This window comes from Heptranchias perlo, chromosome 38, assembly GCF_035084215.1.
Source record: "Heptranchias perlo isolate sHepPer1 chromosome 38, sHepPer1.hap1, whole genome shotgun sequence".
Taxonomy (NCBI): domain Eukaryota; kingdom Metazoa; phylum Chordata; class Chondrichthyes; order Hexanchiformes; family Hexanchidae; genus Heptranchias; species Heptranchias perlo.
This window is the reverse complement of record NC_090362.1, coordinates 16410695-16435741: the sequence shown is the minus strand read 5'-3', so window position 1 is coordinate 16435741 and position 25047 is coordinate 16410695. Positions and strand designations below refer to the sequence as shown.

Here is a 25047-nt window from a genome sequence, read left to right as displayed (position 1 = left end):
TTTATTAAGTTTCGCGGTTAGCTCTTCCCACCCGCAACGAAAGCCTGCAACACACTGAGTACTCCCAACATGCTTCCTGTTTAAAAAAAAAACATTATTTTTTAATGTCAGTATATACTTTTAGATTTTAAAAAAATGCACTAAAATACTTTCAAATTTCTTACTACAAAAGGAGACCCAATAGAGCAGATCTCTGCTTATCGGGCACTCTGGTGCCATCGTTGATGGGCAGGAACCTTGTGCATCTGGAGCAGTTCTAGTCACTCCAGTATGCTGCATACCCCACTCCAGATACTGGAGCACATAACCTAGGCTGATGACACTTCAATGCAGTACTGAGGAAGTGCTGCAATGTCGTAGGTGTCGTCTTTTGGATGAGGCGTTAGAATTATTTACTAAGCCTCAATTTAAGAACCAAAAAGGTAGTTGCGAGGGGATATTGAGAAGATAGTGGAATAGACGAAAAAGTGGCAGATGGAATTCAATGTCATAAAGTGTTAGGTGGTACATTTTGGTAAAAAATAATTGTACTTTTAATGGATGGCATAGATTTGAATTTGAGAGTTCAGGTTCACAAAACATTAAAAGCAGCACCTCAAGTAAATAAGATTTATATATATTTATTTGCATTTATAAAGCATCTTTCACAATATCCCAAAGCACTTCACAGGCAATCAAGTACTTAAGAAGCAGTCATTGGCGGCAGCCAATTTGTGCACAACAAGATCCCACAAACAGCAATGATAAACCACCAGATAATCTGTTTTAATGATGTTTCTTGAAGGATAAATGTTGGACAGGACACAAGAATGCCCCTGCACTTCAAATAGGGCCTCAGTACTGCACTCAGTACTGCCTAGTCTCAGGAGTGGGTTTTGAACCTACAAGCTTCTGACTCAGAAGCAAGAGTGCTAACACGGAGCCAAGAATGACACTTTCATGAATACAGTCATTTAAAAAAAACTAATGGAATACTGGTTTTTTTTGGAAAGAGGTACAGAATATAAAAGTCGAGATGTAACGACCAATTTATATAAATCCTTCGTGAGACCACAGTTGTGTGTGCAATTTTGGGCTCCACACGAAAGAAAATATGTTGAGGCAATAAGGAGAGTACAGCTCAGATTCATTAGAATGCTGCCTGGTATGATGAAATATGAATATGAAGAAAGATGTGAAAATTGGGGCTGTTTATGTTATAACAGAGGAGATTACAGGGTGATCTGATAGAGGTATTTTAAATTATGATGGGATGGCAGCGTAGATATGGAAACAGAGCAGGCACCTGGGATTAGGTCTACTTCTCCTGTGCCAGTTAAACACCAACATGGATGGTTTCCATTCTGTATTTTCTATGTAAAATCATAACGGTTATTCATTTTATCTAAAGTGGCAATACTTTTACTTTTAGCAACATTAAACATATTATTGTGAACATACCAGAATTACAGTTCAATAAACAGCAAAACAGTTTACACAGTAAACAAAGATTTTCTTTGATCTTTGCACTTTTATCAGTGAGTGAAGCACAACAGGCTACACCAAGGTTTATTACCTTCACTGATAATTACTGATTTCAGCCTTGTTTAATTTGTATGAATAAAACTGCGGTTCCTGTATTTGCATTTCAAAACTGAGAACATATTCCTTTCACTCTGGATGCGACATACTGAATAACGTGCACAGCCTGGAATGAAGTCATATAAATTTCCTTGGTATTTCTTCAGCTCGTCAATAGAAATAAAACCTAAATCAGAAGTAACAAAACAAATTACTACAGTTATAACAAAATTGTTTCCCCCTACACTGCTTTCCTTGTAGACATAGCATTAATTCAACTGCGTACTGCGCGTCTTGGACAAACTGTGCAGAGAGATGTAGCAATTTTTAAATCTCAAATGGTAGATCTGTCTTTTTCATTGAAGGAAATATTTCAAAGTGAAATTTCAGATACAACCAATTATACATAAGTAAATGTTGGAAGCTTGAAGATATCCCAGAGCAACAAAGAAACCTATTTCTCATTTCTTTACACCGTATTAAGTAATCATTGTGCTTGTGTAACTATGTCATTCGATTTAATTGGAATCTAACTCCCTTGTTTAAAGCGAAAGTAATGTTACAAAACTTCCTGATTTACCTCATTATCGACTCCTACACATGCATGGGTAAGAATTTCTCTGGTTGCTCTGTTTTGCAACAAAACATGCTTGTGATTTTGGTAGAGCAAAGGAAAGCATATTTACAATGTCACTACACACAGCAACCAAAGGAACTGTTACCATATGGAGTACACAGTGGGCGAAAGTTAACACATCATTCACATTTAGGACTATATCCAAGCTGGCGGGTTCGTGGCGGGAGGGCTCCGAAAATCGGGGATTCCCGGGACGGGTTCGGAGCCCGGCTTCAACCCGCCCACTTCTGGGTTCCCCAGTGACGCGCTTAGATGCGCGCGCAGCCCCCGCATGCGGGACTCCCGCCGGCAATTAAATCCGGCGGGATGCCACTTAAACCAATTAAGTAGATATTTCAGGTCTTTTGCAGACCTGATTGACATGATATTTTAGGAGGGGAGGGATTTTCAACTAAACTGAGACTGTTTCCCGCACTAGGGGAAACACTCCCAGTTGAAATGGACATGTTGCAGCCACCAGCCTGGGGCAGCTGCAAAGGTTCATTTGACAGGTGGTGGGGGTGGGGAAAGACCCTCACTCATTGCAGGAGGCCACTTTGTCACTTTGGACAAAGTTTGGCCTCCACCACCCTCCTCCTAACAATAAAATTCACAACCTTGCAACCTCAACCCCGGGGTGCAGGCACATTTTCCTACCTTGCGGACCCCCTCAAACGTACATCTTCCGGATTGGGGCCGCCGTAGCTGCAGTCATGACCTCCTCAGAGGACGAACAGCATCACCAGCCTCGCCGTCCACCTCTGACACATGGAGCTCCACAACACAGTGCTGTGACACATCCACCTGCACAGCAGGAGGGAGGGCAACCACAGAGAGAGATGCGTCGCAGGGGGCACTACCCTCGGCACAGGGTCCACAGACCGAGGCTCAGCTTCCTGGACTTCTCTGAGCAGCAGTGCACATGGAGGCTCAGAGTCACTCGACATGTAGTCGTGGACATCTGCAGCCTCCTTGATGCCAAGCTGCTCCCGAGCACCATCTTCTTACCTGTCACTGTCAAAGTCACCACTGCCCTCAACAACTTCTCCTCCGCATCCTTTCAGGGTGCCACCGGGGACATCGCCGACATCTCTCAGTCGTCTGCACAAATGAGCCCTGCAAATACACCTACATCCACTCTGCAGTGACACAATGGGTGGCATCAGGTGTGGGTCTTCATGGTGATCCTCAGGAAGGGGCATTATTGCGCAAACCAGACAAGATTTTCAAAGATGTGGCAGTAGTGGTGATAACAATTTTAATGATTTTTTGCAAAACAAAGGAAAATAAATGAAAAACATGACATTTCGTCTTTCACCCCTGTGCATCCCCTTTGTGCTCACAAATCCTTCGCCTTACGTTTATGGGAACCCCTACGTGGTGCTACCCCTGTGGCTTCAGCAGAGGTAGTGGCAGGTTGCTCTTGTCCATGCCCTGACCGATGAGATGCTTTGCGCGGACGCCCTCTGGGTTTCGGTGCCCGTGAGGGCCCCTCCAAAGACTGCTCCACTTGCACCTGTGCAGGGGCAGACTCGGCCACCTGGACAGGGGGCAGCATTGCAGGTACTGGTTGAGAGGGGGGCAACGGGTGAGACGTGGGAGCGCTTTGAGAGGCGTCCCCACTTCCATGTCCCCTTTCACCATCATCCCTCTCCTGGCCCAGGCCCACATCTGTCACTTTCACCCTGCTGGACAATAGTTTGGAGGACCTGTGTGAAGCCTTGGAAGGCCAGTTGTAAGGTATATGTCAGCCTGTTTAAGACGGCAGAATGTTGCTCACCCTGAATCCGAACAGCCGTTGTCAGGGCCTGAATGGACTCGTTGTTGAGCCGTGCTTGATGGAGGCTAGCCTTTCCTCCATCGCAGACATTCCTGCACCTACCTGCCCCTGTGACAGTATTCCACTCATGCAGGAAATGGACTCCTCCATCCTCTGCGTGATTGTGGAGAGTCCGTGCGGCAACTATTCCAGTACTTCGGCAATGTGCTGCTGCCCCTCGATGACTCTCCTTTTCACGGCTGGCCCCCAGGGTTCAGCATCTGGGTCTAGCTGAGCAGAGCCTGGAGAAGAGTGCTCCCACCGACGTGGACTCTCCACGGCTGCCCCTGCCACCAGGGTCTGCTCGTGCTCACATGTGCGTGGTGACTCACCATGTGCAAGCCCAACTAAGTGAGGACGGGGACCCACCGACGTGTGTGTATCTGCGATGGTGGATGGATGGCTCAGATGTGACGATGGACCCTCAGAGGCCGGCAGGTCCTCTGAGGAATCGCCCTCCACAGTCACGGCGGTCGCAGATGCGCCTGCAAGAGAATAGAAAGTAATATTAAGCATGTGGACAGATGTTGAGGCGCTGCAGATGCCAAGTGATGCTAAGATCATTCGCTATCATGAGTGCCGAGTGTTAGATTTCTGTCACCAGCCACTTGTGCAATCCCAGTCTCGGCGTCCGTCACAGACAGGCACTCCAGCGTGCAGCTTATCTCGAGTGCCTGCTGCTCCGCATCTGTTAACGCCACCTGGTGTAGCGGGCCCCCTCCAGTCCTTGCCCTCTCCCGGGCATTCTGGCATCTCTTCTCCTATCAAGGCAAAACACAGAGGCATGATTGAGTGATGTTGCATGGTGACCCGCTGCATGCATTGGTGTGGGTGGGGTTGAGCGTGAGGGAGATGCATGGGAGAGTGCGTGAGAGACATAGCCATGAGATTGTATGAGGATTGGGTTGCGTGGTAGTGTTCGAATGGGAACTGAGGCAGTGAGTACGTGCAGGCAAGGTGAGGATGATAGTTTAGTGGATGTGAGGAGTGATGTGAGAGCGTTGTGGTGGTGGTGATGTGGAAGACGGAGTGTGCGAGAATGCGTAAGTATACTCACTTTGGCTGACCTGGTTAGGTCATTAAATCGCTTCCTGCACTGCACCCAGGTTCTGGACACATTGCCACTGCTGGTGACCTCCTCGGCCACCTCCAGCCAGGCCTTCTTGGTGGCGGAGGGAGGACACCTCCTCCCATCCGATGGTAAAAAAATTTCCCTTCTACTCCTCACCCCATCGAGCAGCACCTGGAGTGAGGAGTCAGAAAAGCTTGGAGCAGCCTTGCCTCTGGCCTGCTCCATGCTCCTAAATTGGTTGTTTGCTGCAGGAGGAGCATTGGAGGACCGCCCCTTTAAATAGGGCTCCTCCTGCAGACAGCCTGTGATGTGGCTGTGCAGTGCGCCCACTGCGCAGGTCTAGGACGGGAAACCCGGAAGCCAAGGTAAGTGCCTTCAATTAGGCTGCGATCGCATGCGGAGCACCCCGAATTCACTGGGCGCGTTACCCACGTGCCCAGTCAACCCCCCCGCTGCCAACCCGCCTCCCTCCTAAAATAGAGGCCATGATGTGAATTAGAGCACTACAATAGAGGAATGTACAATAAGTCCTGTAGACAATGGAGAATCACTCGTTTGTTTAACAGCAACAGGGGCCATATAAACAGCATACATCTCCCATAAAAATAATACTGCTGTCTTATGAAACATGCATCAGCAGCAGTTGTATGTTCTAGACACACATTATATATTTAATTACACTATACTTTTTTGGTGTGATTTTAAGACTCGTTAAAAACTGGTATTAAGTGACTAACTGAAAAAAGACTAAACTGAAAGAGAATGTTCTCAATTGTTACATAGTAGGCCTGTAACTCAATAACTGCACAAAGGTTACTGTATTTTGTCGTATGCTCTGGGATTTTTGTGCTATGAAAAAAAAAATGCGTCTGTGTACACTCTGTTATTTAAGAATCACAATACATATTAAAAGGACAATGGGGTAGATTTTCTTCACCACCTGGGTGGTAATCTAGCAGAGTGAATTGCACATCCTTTATAGAACCAGTCTGATTATTCATTCATTGATTTTCATCAGGCAGCTCTATAAAGGGTTAGATTACCACACAGACAGTGAAGACTAAAATCTACCCCAATGGGTATAAGAAGTCATATCTTTATAATGTGCCATCAGCATTAACAGAAATTTAGAAAAATCAAGGAACTTATCTAGATCAGAATTAACTTTAGCTTTCCAACATGGCATACCCCTGATCAACAAATGGGCTTTTTCCTGGAACTGTTGAGCCTTTGTTGGGGCCCTGATGGACAATCTGGAAGCCTCAGCCAGGTAGCTGTAAGGGACATTGGCCTGAGATGCCTTCTTGGCCCCAGCATTACATCTCATCTCTGAATGGGAGATTTCACTTTGCGCTTGAAATACCATTGACGAGTCAGTCACTAGTTAGGTAAAGGAGACGTGCGGCTGTTGCTAAAGTGTATGTTTTCTGCTTTTGGTTCTCGGGAGTGTTAGCAATAATAAACACGATAAATAGGTTTACTAACATTCTTCTATGTAAAATCCCATGTGCTTTTACTTTGGTGTCAATACCAGAAATCTGGCTAATTCCAATTTACCTCGAATTGCTGGTTTCAGACTTCTGATGCTGGTTAATGGCTATTGAACTGGTATATATAACAGCAGCGAGAGGAAGACAATCCCAGGGCTATTGTGTCTCAGCTGTGCACAGGAAAGCTCATTTCATGAATGAGTCTTGGTCTGAACTTGTAGATGAGATCCTGGAAGAAGCCAGACTATTTTTGACTTAATACCACCAAGGCCAGGTGCTAACACATCTGGCATGAAGTTATCTTGAAGATGACGTGCACAAAAGTACAGGGTTAAGTCAACACTGATAAGTAAATGACAGGCATGGATCTTGAGGCCATCTATGACATGTTTGTGGTTCAAGTGAGCTTTTGATATCACAATTTGATGCAAACATTGTGTGACCGCTGACATTATTATGCAAACGTAATGTAGTGATAAAAAGAAAATTCAACTTGGCTGCTATTGTAAACCCATATTTTATGAAGCACAGACTGTCCAATAAGGGTAAACGAAAGGGAGCATATCGAGAACAAATGCGTATATCCAGTCTCAATCACATCCTGGTAAATGAGTTTGTATGCTGTATGAAATCATGCATAAGGTAAAGCATGAATGACATACATTGTCCTAGGATTTGAAAGTGCTATCCCTGACTCACCCGTGAAGATAAAACAGCTACATATACGCATGTTCCTTTACCAGCATCATTTGTTTAAATTAAAAGTTTTCTTTATTCTAGACCAAGCTGGCATACAACAAGAGCCAAAATCGCCGAAGTAGGGCAGTTCCAGAGGCAGCACTGCTGCCCCCGGCGAGACACTTAATTTAGTTTATCAACACGAGCCTCTTCCAGAAGTGGCCAATTCCTCTGGGTTTCAAGCCAGATTCATGTTTCTAAAAAGTTATGCAACAATAGAAGACAGTAATACAGATGTGATGTGTTGGTAACCAGCAAGGATTCATGTCATTCAAATCACATTTGTAAAAGTGAGATTTGGCATTGACCAGAGGCTAAAACACACACAACTAGAACCAAATTAATTGAAGTAATCCTTGGTGGGCTGATATTGAGTCACTAAGTATTGGCCACAGCAAAAAATAAGCTGATCAAAAATGGCGAGAGCAAAACTTTTGCAAAAAAAACCTCAACATTTTTCTCTGCAATACTAGTCACAGACCACGGCAAACTAACAAACACAGCAAAAATAAGCTATAGGTGGTGAAAAATAAACATTTCCCAGTGTGAAACACAAGAGAAAAATTTAATGGCAATAATAGGAGAAAAAGAACTGGAGGACTGGCCTCATACGAGGTCCTATACATGAGAGAATGGGGTAAGATTACCCAATCAAGATTGTTGGACACATGAATGTTTTGAAGGGACAGCATCCCAAAGTGAATTCAAATTGTAAATGGAGAATCAGTGAATAAGGACAGAACTTCCATTTACATAGTGTCTTTCATGTCTTTAGGATGCCTCAAAACACTTCAAAGTCAATTAATTGCTTTTAAAATATAATCATTGTTACGTAGGCAAACGCAACAGACAACTTGCAAACAGCAATGGTCCACAAACGCCAATGAGATAAAGGACTAGTTAATCTGTTTTGGTGGTGTTGGTTAAGGGAATAACGTTGGCTAGGACACTGGAAGAATTCCCATGTGCTTCTCAGAATAGTGCAATGGGATCTGTTGAGTCTACTTGATGGCACTTTGATTTTAACGATTTATCTGAAACGACGGCACGTCCAACAATGCAGCACTCCCTCAGTACTGCATTGAAATATCACCCTAGGTTATGTGCTTAAATCGTGCAATGCAGCTTGAACCCAAAACCTTCTAACTCATAGGTAAAAGTACTACCAAGCTGGCACTACAAAACTACATTTTTAGCATGTAAATAACTAAAATCAGCACACTTTACCAGTGTTTCTGAATTATAAATGTAATCTAATTCTTACCAGTAACCATGTTGTTTACAGGGTACATCTGTTGAACGTGACAAGACGCAGCTTCAAAAGATGGCGTTTCAATGACTAAATTCTGGTCTCTGCTTTGAAAATGTTATACAGCAAAAATTTTTAGAACATACAGAACTTCAAACACTTAAGTTTATCCATGAGCTAAAACATCGGTTGTAACATTTAGGGTTGATAAAGTGATAGGGGCACCTCAGAGGATTAGTGCCAGCTTCCCATGTTATCACATGCCTACTTTCCACCTGATGTGCTTAGCACATCTCAATGTGGTCAGACAGTAACTGCAGCGTTAGGAGCCTGTGCACAATGCTAATTAAAAGCTCAGAAAATATTTAAATTAGGAGCCTTTCCATAATGCAACATGAATACTCGAAAGGCACTTTAGTTGCTCAGTGACCATTTGGAAAGCAGTTTCAGGGGTGGCCAATAGGTAGGGTAAGTTATAATCCAGGGTGGCTTTCTCCTTTAGAAAATGTCAACGTTTCCTTTCCCCCAGCATTCCTCTGGTCCCTACTGACCTATTCTTCAATGGGAACTTTGTGCCCCACTTCCAAGTGCTCCACAGGCAACCAGCAGCCTTCACTGGCTGACTGGTCTGCCATTGTGGTTCCTAACCGTTGTGACACTCCCAGCACATCATGGGCTGCGTGCCAGGTGTGCCACTAAAATATTCAAATCAGCTGACTTTACATTATCATGTGAGGTCAGCTTATGTCTGTGCAGGCACATGGAGCAGAAAGGGAGCAGCGTTACCAGCAGCACTGTGCCAAGACTATTATTAGCCCCATATTTTACTAATTTAATAGCATCCCAATTTATTTAAGTGAACACGGGTCACATATAGCACTGAATGTGCCTGATTTTGCCCTTTGCTGTGTTTTGTATCATTTCCATTGTGGAAGCAGATGGGAACTACAATGCAACATTGAAATATTATCGTCTTTCCTTACTGATACGGTGACTGACAAAACATTAATATTCAAACAGTATTTAAATGTGATCAGGACTCTAGACTTGCCTTTGCAGCAATTTTTTGTAAAAAAATAGAAGGGTTGAAATCTTCTACATCTAATCGATTATCTACATACCTAAATTAAAATCCTGAGTTAGTAAATCTGTAATGCTCCCAGTACATTGGAATCAATGGGTAAAGCTGTAATGCTCCCAGTACATTGGAATCAATGAGTAAAGCTGTAATGCTCCCAGTACATTGGAATCAATGAGTAAAGCTGTAATGTCCCCAGTACATTGGAATCAATGGGTAAAGCTGTAATGCCCCCAGTACATTGGAATCAATGGGTAAAGCTGTAATGCCCCCAGTACATTGGAATCAATGAGTAAAGCTGTAATGTCCCCAGTACATTGGAATCAATGGGTAAAGCTGTAATGCCCCCAGTACATTGGAATCAATGGGTAAAGCTGTAATGCCCCCAGTACATTGGAATCAATGAGTAAAGCTGTAATGCCCCCAGTACATTGGAATCAATGAGTAAAGCTGTAATGCCCCCAGTACATTGGAAGCAATGAGTAAAGCTGTAATACTCCCAGTACATTGGAATCAATGAGTCAAGCTGTAATGCTCCCAGTACATTGGAATCAATGGGTAAAGCTGTAATGGTAATCCATGTTATCATTGCTTGCTCCAGAGGTGGTGCTGTAATCTTTCCAAATACTTTTACAATTGCACCCAATATTGTTACTTGCTGTAAAAGATAGAACTGTAACCTCCCTCAGCCTGTCAAAACAAACACAGTTAAAAGATATATCTTTATAAAACACTGGTTTGGCCACAACTGGAGTATTGTGTCCAGTTCTGGGCACTGCACTTTAGGAAAGATGTGAAGGTGAGGGTGCAGAAGAGATTTAGTAGAATGATTCCAGGGATGAGGGACTTTAGTTACGTGGATAGACTGGAGAAGCTGGGGTTATTCTCCTTTGAACAGAGAAGGCTGAAAGGAGATTTGATAGAAGTATGCAAAATCATGAAGGGTCTAGACAGATTAGATAGAGAGAAACTGTTCCCATAGGTGCAAGGGTCAAGAACCAGAGGACATAAATTTAAGGTGATTGGCAAAAGAACTAAAGGTGACATGAGGAAAAACTTGAACACTGCGAGTGGTTAGGATCTGGATTGGTGGAGGCAGATTCAATCATGGCTTTCAAAAGGGAATTGAATAAGTACTTGAAAGAAAAAAAATTGCAGGGCTACGGGGAAAGGGCAGGGAAGTGGGACTAGCTGGATTGCTCTTGCATAAAAGCGGCACAGACTCAATGGGCCGAATGGCCTCCTTCCGCGCTGTAACCTTTCTATGATTCTAAGATATACCGGTTCTTCTGTGAGAAAGGGTATGGGTCATTCACCCGTTTATAAAAAGGCTTGCATCTAGTGCAGACTGATTCCTGGGATGGCAGGACTGACGTATGAGGAGAGATTGGGTCGACTAGGCCTATATTCACTAGAAGAATGAGAGGTGATCTCATCAAAACATATAAAAATCTAACAGGACTAGACAGACTAGATGCAGGGAGGATGTTCGCGATGGCTGGGGAGTCCAGAACCAGGGGTCACAGTCTCAGGATATGGGGTATGCCATTTAGAACCGAGATGAGGAGAAATTTCTTCAGAGGGTGGTGAACCTGTGGAATTCTCTACCACAGAAGGCAGTGGAGGGGAAGTCATTCGATGTATTCAAGAAGGAGATAGATATCTTTCTTCGTGCTAAAGGGATCAAGGAATATGGGGAAAAAGCGGGAACAGGGTACTGAGTTAGATGATCAGCCATAATCATTTTGAATGGCGGAGCAGGCCTGAAGGGCCGAATGGCCTACTCTTGTTCCTATTTTCTATGTTTCTATGCATCTGTCACTTTAGACGTTTGCATAAACATCAAGAAATCACAACTGAAAAAAACTTTTAAAAAGTAAACGAGAAAAAGAAAGCCAGTCATTGTCTGCTAAGTGTGGTAATCCTGAGATAACCTGACCTCTCCCCAAGGAAAACAACTAAGCAGCTACCAATCTAGAGAAACTTCCACCACAATAAGGCAGTAATTGATCTCAGTGTACACCTATTACGACCACTGCCCCACAGAGAGTGCCTGAACGTTGACTTTAAAGGGACAGGCCACATTACCAGCTAAACATCAAAACTGTTCTGCAATTGCTAGACTACCCATAAGCAATGCTCCACGGAATCAGCAAGTTTTTAATAAATAAAAGATATCTAAATTAAATGAGGTGGGACAACACTCAGAATAAATGCAGTTGTGGCAATTTTAAGCGTGACAATGCTTATTTTATCGATCAAATTCAGAAGCCTCTGATATTGTACAATCATGCCACTAGAGTGTGGAAACTCAATTTTGGCCACATTAAAACAGAGAGCTCACAGAGGACCTAATTTCTTATCAGAAAATTGGTTTTAAAAACTCGCTTTTGGCACTATTCCACAGCAATAGTCAGAATGGTCTGTTTTGTAATCCACGGCTTCATAATTTTAATTAAGGGATTAATTCAAAGCTCTTAAAAATGTAATTAGAAAGTATAAATGAGGATTTCTATCTAATTTGGTACTTAAAACGTACAGTCATTATATCAGGCTGAACCAAAATGTCCAGCATTCAACACACTTGAATACACTGAAAAGAGAATTCAAAATTAAGAAAAACACTTAAGCATTTGTTAGAAGAACACATTTCAAGTATTAGAGAAATTACAAGGCCAACCATGCCAGAGGCCTTTGGGGCAGCCAGAGCTTTTCCCAAGGATGCTCAGACTGCTGCCGCAGTGCTGTGAGATGCCAGGGTAGAATGATCTATCTCTTCTGACCTTAACAGTCTTGATGATTGGTTAGAAAAAGCCATGCAGCATGTATATGTATTAACTGTTAAGATAGTATAAGTGGCAACAATGTACCTCAGGTAATATTGAGCTAAAGTAAGCAATGATATACAATGTATGTTTGTGCGTTTTATTTTGTTAAAAACACAGAATAGAAGGCTTTCATTATTGAAATTATGGTACATTTTGTATCTTAAATAATAGTGCATTTAATGGAGGTACAGATTAAATTGAAAAAACAAACCTGTATCCATTGTTAGGAACATCTAACCCAGCTTGGTCCATTCTTTCCTTTTCTGGCCTTTGGCATATTTCAAATGTCTTCCTTTTTGAAATCTCTCCTCTTTCATGTGGCTAAAATTTTGTGTTAAAATTTAAAGCAACAGTCACAATCCTATAGCAAAGCACCTACATCAAGCTAATAGATGGTATTTTCACTGCCTGTAAATAAATGCCTCTCCAAATCTCTATGTGCCTATCTGTAGATTTATGTAGAGCATGTCTGAATGTGTATATACATGTACATGTAGCCTCTAAACAAAGTGCCTGGGCTGCAGAAGCTAACTGTAGTTTGTTAAATTTGCTTGACACTAAAACAGGAAATGCAAGAGGGGCGGATGAAGCAGTTTTGCAGAAAGATTTAGATCTATTATGTAATTGGGTGGACAAATGGCAAATGAAATTTAATACTAGCAAACACAATGTACTGCATATTAGCAGAAAAAATGAGCAACATAGATCTACAATGAAGGGAATAGAATGAGCACATAGAGAATTTCAAAAGGAACTAAGAGTCACAGTAGACTCAGTGTTTTTAATATCAAGACAATGTAGAAAGTAAACAGAATGTTGGGATACACACCAAAATAGTGGAGCAGTGGGTAAATTCAGCAATTCTGCGCAGTCAGCATGGAGCTTCATTCGATGAACATGTGATTCAGAAAATTGCTGCCACGGTATCGGAGCCCAATCTATGGCCCCACACTCCCATCAAGTGAAGCCCCCATTGGAAGTGTACAATTGCCAAGCGTATACTAGAGGTTATACTGAGGACCTTTATTGCATTTCACTTGGAATACTGTGCAACTCTATTTAAATACATCACGTAATTACCATATTACCTGAGGAATAAAATACGAAAAGGAAACAAATAACCTCACCTGCTGAGGCTGCAAAGGGCTTTCCTGCTCCCAAATGAAACTGCCAATTACAGCTCTAATTTCTTAAATAAAAAGAAAAAGACTTGCATTTATATAGTGCCTTTCATGACCTCAGAATGTCCCAAAGCACTTTACAATCAATGAAGTATTTCTGAAGTGTAGTCACTGTTGTAATGTAGGAAACAGGGCAGCCAATTTGAGCACAGCAAGCTCCCACAAACAGCAATGAGATAGTGACTAGATAATCTGCTTTTTAAAAAAAAAACGTGATGTTGGTTGAGGGATAAATATTGGTCAGGACACCGGGGAGAACTCCCCTGATCATCTTCGAATAGTGTCATGGGATCTTTTACATCCACCTAAGGGGGTAGACAGGGCCTCGGTTTAACGTTTTATCTGCAGCACTCCCTCAGTACCGCACTTGGGCGTTAGCCTGGGTTATATGCTCAAGTCTCTGGAGTGGGACTTGAACCCACAACCTTCTGACTCAGGAGGCGATAGTGCTACCACTGAGCCTCGGCTGATATCTAAATAATTAAGAATAGGAAATACATGTGACATATGCTAAATATATACATCACTATGTTAAAAATAAAAGAAAGGATGGAAGAAGCAAAGGCCATTTGGCCCACTTCTTTCACAGACCATGTACAATTGATTCAACGGCATCCATTCAATCTCCTGAACATTCTGTAACAATATTCCTTGATCCCCAATGCAATTAAGAAAAGTTGCAGAATCCATCCCCACATGTCCACCATTCAACCCCCACTGACTCCCATGTGCTACACCACTCCTACTTACCCCAATTTTCAGAACCACTCTAATGTTGCTTACACTGAGCTAATGAAAAGTGGCCACTTGGCAGGGGTACTGGAGAGTGCCAGATGCATATTGCTTATTAAAAAAGATAAAACTTTAAAGGAGTATAATGGCATAAATCAAATAAAAAATATTTAGTGTTTTGTACAATAAAAAAAACAAAAGTAGCAACATTTTATTCCCATTATTATTTTTACTAGTATGTTTTTCATTTTGTATAAAACATTAATAATTTGTTGGCTGAGATGGTGGGCAGGTAGCCTGCTCTGAAGCTTTTATCAATGCGGCCCTGTAAGTGAATGAAAGGAGACATTTCAAAAAACATAACTGCAGTGGTGTTTAAAAACAAACATTTCTCTTTAAAAATAAATATGAGGTGCAGCACTTGAAAGTTTGCCAGTGTCACCACTTCCACCTATTAATGCAGGGGTTGCTTCATTATGCCTATGGTCTGCTGCCTTCCATTACTCCACAGGTAACTTGGGATACATAATAGAGTTGAGGAGTAGAAATTTGATTTACAATTTGCATTAAGTATTGCAGCCTCTTGTAAAGGATGCAAAGGCTAAAAAAGGGAGCTATATTTTCCCTTGTTCAAAAACACATTTTATTTTTTTTTACTGTTTAACCTTCCTAAAGAGAACAATATAGAAAACAATCATAAATTATCCAAGGTGACTATTTTCAGATATGCATGAACATTTTAACACATCATCCAGCAACAGTGATATGTTATTTTGTTTGTGTTCTATTTTCGTTCAAGTACTGTCGCTTCACCAGGTTCCAAGAATCTGTCAGTTCACCAAATACAGGCCTTCTTCAGCCCAGCAGTCTTTGTATTTTGGTTAAGAAGAAAAAACACCATTCTAATGACATGCCCCAGTCATTACTTTTGTCTATAAAGCAGACATGCCCTACAATATCTTCTTTTAGTGCCATCCATGCTTTTACTGTTTATTTCCTACACATACCTAACAAATCATGAGGATTCTTCTAATTAATAAGAGCCCAAAATCCATGCCGGCTCCTCACAATTTCCACTGATGAGATCATTGTCTTTAAAATTAAATGGGCCCGATATTAGGAGGGAGGCGGGTTGGCAGCGGGGAGTCGACTGGGCACGTGAGTAACGCGCCCAGTGAAATCGGGGTGCTCCGCACGCAATCGCAGCCTGATTGAAGGTACTTACCTTTGCTTCCGGGTTTCGCGCTGGAAAGCTGCACAGGCGCATCATAGGCTGTCAGCTGGAGGAGCCCTATTTAAAGGGGCAGTCCTCCACTGACTGATGCTGCAGAAAATAGGCAAAATTACAGCAGGGAGCAGCCCAGGGGGGGGGAAGGCTGCTCCCAGGTTTAATGATGCCTCACTCCAGGTCCGACTGGAGGGGGGAGGACAGAGATCTTCTCCCCGGCGGACGGGAGGAAGCGGCCTGCCTCTGCCACCATGGAGGCCTGACTCAAGATGGCAGAGGAGGTCACCTGCACCACCAACATATCACGCACCTGCACACAGTGCAGGAGGCACTTCGATGACCTAAGTAGGTCAGCCAAAGTGAGTACACTTACTCATTCCCCTACACTCTGTCTGCCACATCACCGCCCCCACCCCACATCTCCTTCTGCACTGCCAACACTACTCTATCACATCACTCCTCACACCCACTCAAAGCTCATCCTCATCTTGCCTGCACTTACTCACCTCGCCAGTACTCATCCCACCACTACCACTCAACCCAATCCTCATACAATCTCATGGATCTATCTCATACTCACCCTCTCATGCATCTCTTTCACGGTCAGCCTCACTCAACGTGCCACTACCTGTGCTGCAGCCACAGGGCATGCATCACATATGTGCAGTAGGAAGCGTAAAGCAAACGTGTCATGAGCATGAAGGGGATGCACAAGGGTGTTTGAGGGTTTGTCATGGTTTTTACTTATATTTGATTTCTGATCAACTCACATTACATATTATATTGTCACCACTACTGCCACGTCTTGGCCATTCTTGTCTGGTTTGTGCAATAATGCCCTTTCCTGAGGATCACTATGAAGACCCACACCTGATGCCACCCATTGTGTCACTGCAGAGTGAGTGTAGGTGTATTTGCAGGGCTCATTTGTGCAGACGACAGAGACGTCGGCGATGTCCCCGGTGGCACCCTGGAAGGATGCGAAGGAGAAGTTGTTCAGGGCAGTGGTGACTGGTAAGAAGATGGTGCTCGGGCCAGCTGGGAGCAGCTCGGCATGAAGGAGGCTGCAGATGTCCACGACTACATGTCGAGTGACTCTGAGCCTCCGTATGCATTGCTGCTCAGAGAGGTCCAGGAAGCTGAGCCTCGGTCTGTAGACCCTGTGGCGAGGGTAGTGCCCCCTGCGACGCATCTCTCTCTGCTGTGCAGGTGGATGTGTCACAGCACTATGTTGTGGAGCTCCATGTGTCAGAAGTGGACGGCGAGGCTGGTGATGCTGTTCGTCCTCCGAGGAGGTCATGACTGCAGCTACGGCGGCCCCCATCCACAAGATGTACGTTTGAGGGGGTCCGCAAGGTAGGAAAATGTGTTTGCACACCAGGGTTGATGTTGCAAGGTTGTGAATTTTATTGTTAGTAGGAGGGTGGTGGAGGCCAAACTTTGTCCAAAGTGACAGAGTGGCCTCCTGCAATGAGTGAGGGTCGCCCTCCCCCAACCTGTCAAATGGACCTTCGCAGCTGCAACACGTCCATTTCAACTGGGAGTGTTTCCCCCAGTACGGGAAACAGTCTCAGTTGATTTGAAAATCCCACCCCTCCTAAAATATCAGGTCAATCAGGTCTGCAAACGACCTGAAGTACCTACTTAGTTACCTTAAGTGGCATCCCGCCGGCTTTAATTGCCGGCGGGAGTCCCACATGCGGGGGCTGCGCGTGCATGTAAGCGCGTCACTGGGGAACCCGGAAGTGGGCCGGTTGGAGCCGGGCTCCGGTCCCGCCCCAGGAATCCCCGATTTTCAGAGCCCCTCCGCCATGAACCCGCCGGCTCGGGGGTCCGAAAATCGAGCCCATTGTCTCTCTTATCAGCTTAGCTGCACTAACCTTCATGAAGGCAGGAAGGAGGAAGTAGAAAGTGACCCATGGCTACACTGCCCTTGAGCTCAGACTCCTCACATGCCGATAGATAACTAGCATGAAAAACTGTAGCCTTGTTCTCCACAAACTCCAAACTCTCGAAGATCCTAAAAAATAAAACAATGAATACATTCATTAGCCCGTGAAGCTAACTTTCATTTAAACCTGAAGCTGGTCCAAAGGATTACCTCATTATTTAAATATTCTTATTTCATTAAATTAGTTCATAGATTTTTTTAAAAATCTATAAAGGGACTTGAAAGTACAGCCCTTCAAAATTTGCCAGCTATTAATGTAGAGGTTGTAACTTTCACCATATCATTATGCCGATGGTCAGCTGCCTTCCATTACTCCATGGGTAACCTGAGTTACATAATGCAGCTCAGGAGTAGAAATGTGACTCACAGTTTGAAAAGTGCCAAAAGAGTAATAATCTACTGAATGGTCTGTAATACTTAAAATGTTATTAACATTAACTGACCACCTTCTTGTAACAGCACAAGCAAAGATACAGCTTCTCTGAATTTCTGGCTATTCCCCTCAAATTTAAGAGCACAGCAACAGGAGATAGTCTCTTGGATCTTGACACTAGTTATGACTTCCTCACATTGCATAAGATAGAAATGCATAAGTAAGTCTCCAACAAGACCTGCTTAGTTTAAGCACATGGGTATCAGCAGAGCCCAGTGACTCACCTCCTGACTCCCCAATGCCTTTCCACCATCTAAAAGGCACAAGTCAGAAGCGTGACGGAATACTCTCCACTTGCCTGGACGAGTGCAGCTCCAACAACACAAGAAGCTCGACACCATCCAGGACAAAACAGCCCGCTTGATTGGCACTCCATCCACCACCCTAAACATTCACTCCCTTCACCATGGGCGGACCGTGGCTGCAGTGTGTACCATCAACAGGATGCACTGCAGAAACTTGCCAAGGCTTCTTCGACAGCACCTTCCAAACCTGCGACCTCTACCACCTAGAAGGACAAGGGCAGCAGGCACATGGGAACAACACCACCTGCACATTCCCCTCCAAGTCACACACCATCCTGACTTGGAAATATATCACCGTTCCTTCATCATCGCTGGGTCAAAATCCTGAAACTCCCTACCTAACAGCACTGTGGGAGAACCGTCACCACACGGACTGCAGCGGTTCAAGAAGGCGGCTCACCACCACCTTCTCAAGGGCAATTAGGGATGGGCAATAAATGCTGGCCTTGCCAGCGACGCCCACATCCCATGAACGAATAAATAAAAAAAGCCACCTAAAAATGTAACTTTGTGCTAAAATACTTCCTGCTGCTTCTTGCCATGTGATCTTACTAGTGGTGCAAGAATGAATGGTAATTAACATTGCATTGGTTATTTTTCTTTTTTTTTACAAAAAAAGTTCTGGTTTAAAACATTTATGGCATATGCCATAAAAGTACAGTGAATTAATTGCTCACTCATTTAACATCTTATGATGGGGTTCCTAGTGTTATGCTTACATTCTAGTGACCTTCACTAATACTTTGTTGTTTTATTTGTTGTTTTCTTATTTTTGTTTAAGAGTACAAAAATTAAGCTGTAATATTTAACATCAAAAAGGATTTAAAATATACAATTTGTATGGTGTTATACCTCTGTGTATCAGGATGTGAAGCATCATTACTAAATAAGAAATCAGCTGAACACCAGTTTGTAATAATCCCACCTTCAGTGACTGCAGGAAGAAATACAGAAGTCATGTGTTGAAATCACCAAATGGATATGAATATATTTTACTCTAATCATTGGCAACTGCAAACTCTAAGTTTCCAACAGGACTTGAAACATGTTCAAACCTTTTTAGTGCAAAACAAACTCACAAGGATCAACAGACTATCAAGGTAAACTTCTCAACTAAACACAGAAACTCCAACAAATTCTAAGAACAGTTTTGTACTACCAATTTTTTAGTAACAAGTCTGACTATTAAAAAACTATAGTCCAACTTATACAGTAGATGAATACTTCAATTTCAAATTATTTTTTGCACTAACAAAGCATGAAATGAAACTACAGGGTAAACTTTGTAAAGTTCTGCGAAGCCTCAGAAAATTCTGGAGAAAGGGCGAGTGGAACTAATTGGATAGCTCTTTCAAAGATATGTTTAATGGTAGATTCCAATATAATGATGCAAGAAGGCAATATAATACAAGTTACAAAAACTGTTTGAGAAAGCATATCTGTTACATTTATTACACACTTAAATTGACTAAAAAGCAGTTTTTGGAATACAAGCTGAAATGCAAAGTTGCGGAATTTATAAATCTCAGCAGTTATTATAAGTGCTAATTTAATTTTGCCTTCTTTACCAAAACAAAATCCTAGTGTATATTCGAGCTTTAAAACATATAAAAATACCAACTTGTAAAATAACACTTCAATTAGTATTTTTCTTCAAAATACTAGTAATGCAGCATATTAATGGATATACCAATTAAGAACATTAACTTTTTTGAAATCCTAGAATACCTTACTCTATGGACAAGGTTCACCATTTTAATACCCAAAAGGTGGACAATTCAAAGTAATTCACAAATGGCACTAAGCAATTAGCAATCAGAGGCAAGCATCCATTAAAAAAGTCATAACTAATGCCTGCAGCCCTACAAGATATTGGTCTTCCACACTCAGTAAAGAATTGCATACATCAGAGACATGATCAGTGCGTTTCATTTATGACAATCCTATAGCATAAAAATACTAAAAATACATAATAATACTTAAATGTACATTTTTTTTCCAAATGTAAACCAGTAAAATAATGCTGTCAGGGATGGAAATTATTAGTTTCTTAGTAATTTGGAATTCAGAGACATACCCACTGTGATTTTATACCTAATGTACCAAAAACTAGAAATTGTGCTTAACATCACTTTATGTACATACATTTTAAAAAGCATCCCATCACTGGCACATTGTCCTACTCTGAGCATTATGGAAACAGCATTCCAAATACAACTTACAATTTTTTTCATCCTTGAATTTGCCCCATAATTTGGCCAGAGAAACTTACTGCCCTTTCATCACTGTTTGTGGTACCCACATATCTGCTTAAAGACCACTGGGTTTTTATTTGAATATTTCAAATCTGGTTACTCTCAACAGTGTAAAATGAGCCTTGGGGCAAGTAGGTTGTAGTAAACTAATCACCCATCAAGAGAAAAATCCAAATCAAGATCTGACAGGAACTATTAGAGTATAAAATAATTTCAAATAAAAAGTACAGTACATACCCCAAAGATCACAGATGTGTCTACTCACACTTTGAGAAAACCAGGCTTTTTTGTTCTTGTGCATCTTAACTTGGAGATTCTAACTTGTTCACTGAAACAGAGGGAAAACTGAAGTTTTCAAAATTTTACGATGCAAGGAACCATAATTGTTGTAAAAAGCTATACAATGGTTAATAGCTAAAATCTCTTCACTGTTTGGTTACTAATTCACAAAACAAAAATAATTCTTAAATTGGTGTAATACTTATCAGAATAATTGCCACATTGGAGCAACAGTATTCAAGCATTTTGGGCACTTAAGTGCATTCTAATGAGCCTTGGGCCACATATAAATTGCAAATGAATCTTCATATTAATTTTCCATACATCTGAAGCTGCCAAAATTAACAGATCTTGGCATTCTGATTTAGGATTTATCCATGAATGAGACAACTGCACTATCAGTCCTTTTCAAACCTCCTGGTAACAAAATTTAAACAGGACAAACCAGCGAGTATAAAAGTGCAAACAGAAATTGAGTTGCCAGGGCTCATGGGTCACATTTGGACATTAATGCATTAGCAATAATCAGGATATGCAGAATACAATGAATCTGCTGAAAACATAACTGCTTTGTGCAGATTAAGTAGCTATAACATGCTATCTATGTTATGCCAAATTGTAGATCGTTGGTCAATAAATTTGAAGTGATTACATCACATCTTTTGGATGAAACAGGATTTCATAGACTCCATAATGTGATATTGTATGTGGATGATGAAAATTCCTATTACACGCAGAGTACCGATCTCCAGTCAGAACTAAAGGTCACAGGAGAAACCCACAGATGTTATACAATTTGAGAATTTCCAAAGACATGTTTCTGAATCATCCAGATCAAAAACACTATATGAAGGGTCCATTTCATGGCATACCAACAAGCAATTTATTACACATTGCATAAGTCTTGGCAGCATGGGATCCAGACAATGTAAATTTTGAATGTACTCCGAGAACAAAATTCCTTTTATCTGCTTAATTTCCAGATCAGTCAACCTGTCTGGTTCCCTTAAACAATTAGACTCTGGTCTCCATTTTGAAATTTGTCAAAGGAAGGCAGACAGTCTCTAACTATTTTAAAACAAATGAAATACACCACCAAAATTTTCCTATTTTGCCACACAGACAAGTGGTCTCAAAGCTATATTGGGATCATAGAATGTTACGGCACAGAAGGAGGCCATTCGGCCCATCGTGTCCATGCTGGAAAAAAAAGAGCTATTCAGTTTAATCCCACTTTCCAGCACTTAGTCCGTAGCCCTGTAGGTTACAGCACTTCAAGTACACATCCAAGTACTTTTTAAATGAGTTGAGGGTTTCTGCCTCTACCACCCTTCAGGCAGTGAGTTCCAGACTGAGTTCCCCACCACCCTCTGGGTGAAAAAAATTCTCCTCAGCTCCCATCTAATCCTTCTACCAATTACTTTAAATCTATGCCCCCTGATCATTGACCCCCTCTGTTAAGGGAAATAGGTCCTCCCTATCCAGTCCAGTCATTCAAGGCATTCAGCATGCTTGGTTTCATTGGTCAGAACATTGAATACAGGAGTTGGGATGTCTTGTTGAAGTTGTACAAGACATTAGTAAGGCCACACTTGGAATACTGTGTACAGTTCTGGTCACCCTATTATCGAAAGGATATTATTAAACTAGAAAGAGTGCAGAAAAGATTTACTAGGATGCTACCAGGACTTGATGGTTTGACGTATAGGGAGAGGTTGGATAGACTGAGACTTTTTCCCTGGAGAGTAGGAGGTTTAGGGGTGATCTTATAGAAGTCTATAAAATAATGAGGGGCATAGATAAGGTAGATAGTCAAAATCTTTTCCCAAAGGTAGGGGAGTCTATAACGAGAGGGCATAGATTTAAGGTGAGAGGGGAGAGATACAAAAGGGTCCAGAGGGGCAATTTTTTCACTCAAAGGGTGGTGAGTGTCTGGAACGAGCTGCCAGAGGCAGTAGTAGAGGCGGGTACAATTTTGTCTTTTAAAAAGCATTTGGACAGTTATATGGGTAAGATGGGTATACAGGGATATGGGCCAAGTGCAGGCAATTGGGACTAGCTTAGTGGTATAAACTGGGCGACATGGACATGTTGGGCCGAAGGGCCTGTTTCCATGTTGTAAACTTCTATGATTCTACTCTATGATAATTTTATATACCTCGATTAAATCTCCCCTTTGTTCCAAAGAAAACATCCCCAGCCTATCCAATCTTTTCTCATAGCTACAATTCTTCAGTCCTGGCATCATCCTCGTAAATCTCCTCTGTACCCTCTCTAGTGTAATCACATCTTTCCTGTAATGTGGTGGCCAGAAATGTATGCAGTACTCAAGCTGTGGCCTAACCAATGTTTTATACAGTTCTAGCATAACCTCCCTACTCTTATATTCTATGCCTCGGTTATTAAAGGAAAGTATCCCGTATGCTTTTTTAAACCACCTTCAGGGATCTGTGGCTATGCACTCCAGGGTCCCTTTGTTCCTCTACGTATCCTCCCATTTATTGTGTACTCCCTTGCTTTGTTTGCTCTCCCCAAATGCATTACCTCACATTTCTCTGGATTGAATTCCATTTGCTATTTTTCTGCCCACCTGACCAGTCCGTTGATATCTTCCTGCAGTCTACAGCTTTCCTCCTCACTATCAACCACACGGCCAATTTTTGTATCATCTGCAAACTTCTTCATCGAGCCCAAATCATTAATACATACCACAAAAAGCAAGGGACCCAGTACTGAGCCTTCCAATTGCAAAAACACCCATCAACAATTATCCTTTGCTTCCTGCCACTGAGCCACTTTCCCTTGTTCCCATGGGCTTTTGCTTTTTTGACCAGTCTGCCATGTGGGATATTGGCAAAAGCCTTGCTAAAATCCATGTAGACTACATCAAATGCGTTACCCTCCTTGTTACCGCCTCAAAAAATTCAATCAAGTTAGTCAGACACGACCTTCCCTTAACAAATCCATGCCGACTGTCCTTGATTAACCCGTGCCTTTCTAAATGACGATTTATGCTGTCCCTCAGAATCAATTCCAATAATATGCCCACCACCGAGGTTAGACTGACTGGCCTTTAACTACTCAGTCTATCTCTTTCTCCCTTTTTAAACAACGGTACAACATTAGCAGTCCTCCAATCCTCCGGCACCATGCCTGTAGCCAGGGAGGATTGGAAAATGGGATTCAGATACAACAGGAGAATTGACCTGTTACCAGACAGTGCAGCACAAGATCTATTGTTGAAAGGTTGACAATCTATTGATTTAATGTCATAGTCCACGAGTGGCGTATAGGTGCTCAAGCAAATGCATCATATCGAAGTTTAAACATACTTGATAGTTCACACATATACATATATATACCTTAAACCGAATAAAACTAGAATGTTTTCCAGAGCTGCAGCTGCAAGTACCACACGACCGATGGTGGCAGCAGCAGCTGCAAATAAAAAAAGTCAAGACAATTATGTCGACAGCGCTCAAGCGAGAAGCGAAGCCGCCATTTAACTGTTTTAAACCTCCCGCGCTCGAGGACCCCGCAGCCGTTGCCCAGCGCAAGCGCATTACGGCCCCCGGGTTGTCGATGAATCGGAACCGGCGGGTTCTGGAAGCGGGAGCGGCGCAGTGCGCTTGCGCACTATTTGGCGCTCAGTGCGCTTGCGCACTATTTGGCGCTCAGTGCGCACTTGTTCACAAGAGGGTTGTCAACTTTGCAGGATTGACCTCGAACTTTCCAAGAATTGAAGATTAATCTTCAGCAAGTTGCAGCCAGCAAAAACCCAGGAGAGACAAAAAAAAAATCATGGAGGTACATCAAAAAACCCTTTTTATTTATAAAGTTATCACCATAGATAGGTTACAGCATGGAAGGAGGCCGTTTGGCCCATCGGGTCCGTGCCAGCTCGATGCAAGAGCAATCCAGCTAGTCCCACTCCTCCGCCCTATCCCTGTAGCCTTGCAATTTTTTTTCCTTTCAAGTAACTTACCCAGTTCTCTTTTGAAGGCCATGATTGAATCTGCCTCCACCACCCCCTCTGGCAGTGCATTCCAGATCATAACCACTGGCTGTGTAAAAATATTTTTCCTCATGTCGCCATTGGTTCTTTTGCCAATCACCTTAAATCTATGTCCTCTGGTTCTTGACCCTTCTGCCAATGGGAACAGCATCTCTCTATCTACTCTGTCCAAACCTGTCATGATTTTGAGTACCTCTATCAAATCTCCTCTCAACCTT

General features: G+C 42.5%; 1 protein-coding gene across 1 annotated transcript; it reads right to left on the bottom strand.

Annotated features, from left to right (window-relative positions):
• Positions 1–628: 628 nt before the first annotated feature.
• On the bottom strand, positions 629–24322 carry terb2 (telomere repeat binding bouquet formation protein 2). Its single transcript, XM_067973282.1, has 8 exons — positions 24177–24322; positions 20773–20863; positions 19133–19214; positions 17472–17611; positions 13578–13639; positions 12662–12771; positions 8560–8651; positions 629–1747 (listed from the first exon to the last, which is right to left on the bottom strand). The coding sequence occupies exons 2-8, from the start codon at positions 20834–20836 to the stop codon at positions 1587–1589; spliced, it is 711 nt and encodes a 236-aa protein (XP_067829383.1). The 5' UTR covers positions 20837–20863; positions 24177–24322; the 3' UTR covers positions 629–1586.
• Between the last annotated feature and the right edge of the window lie 725 nt (positions 24323–25047).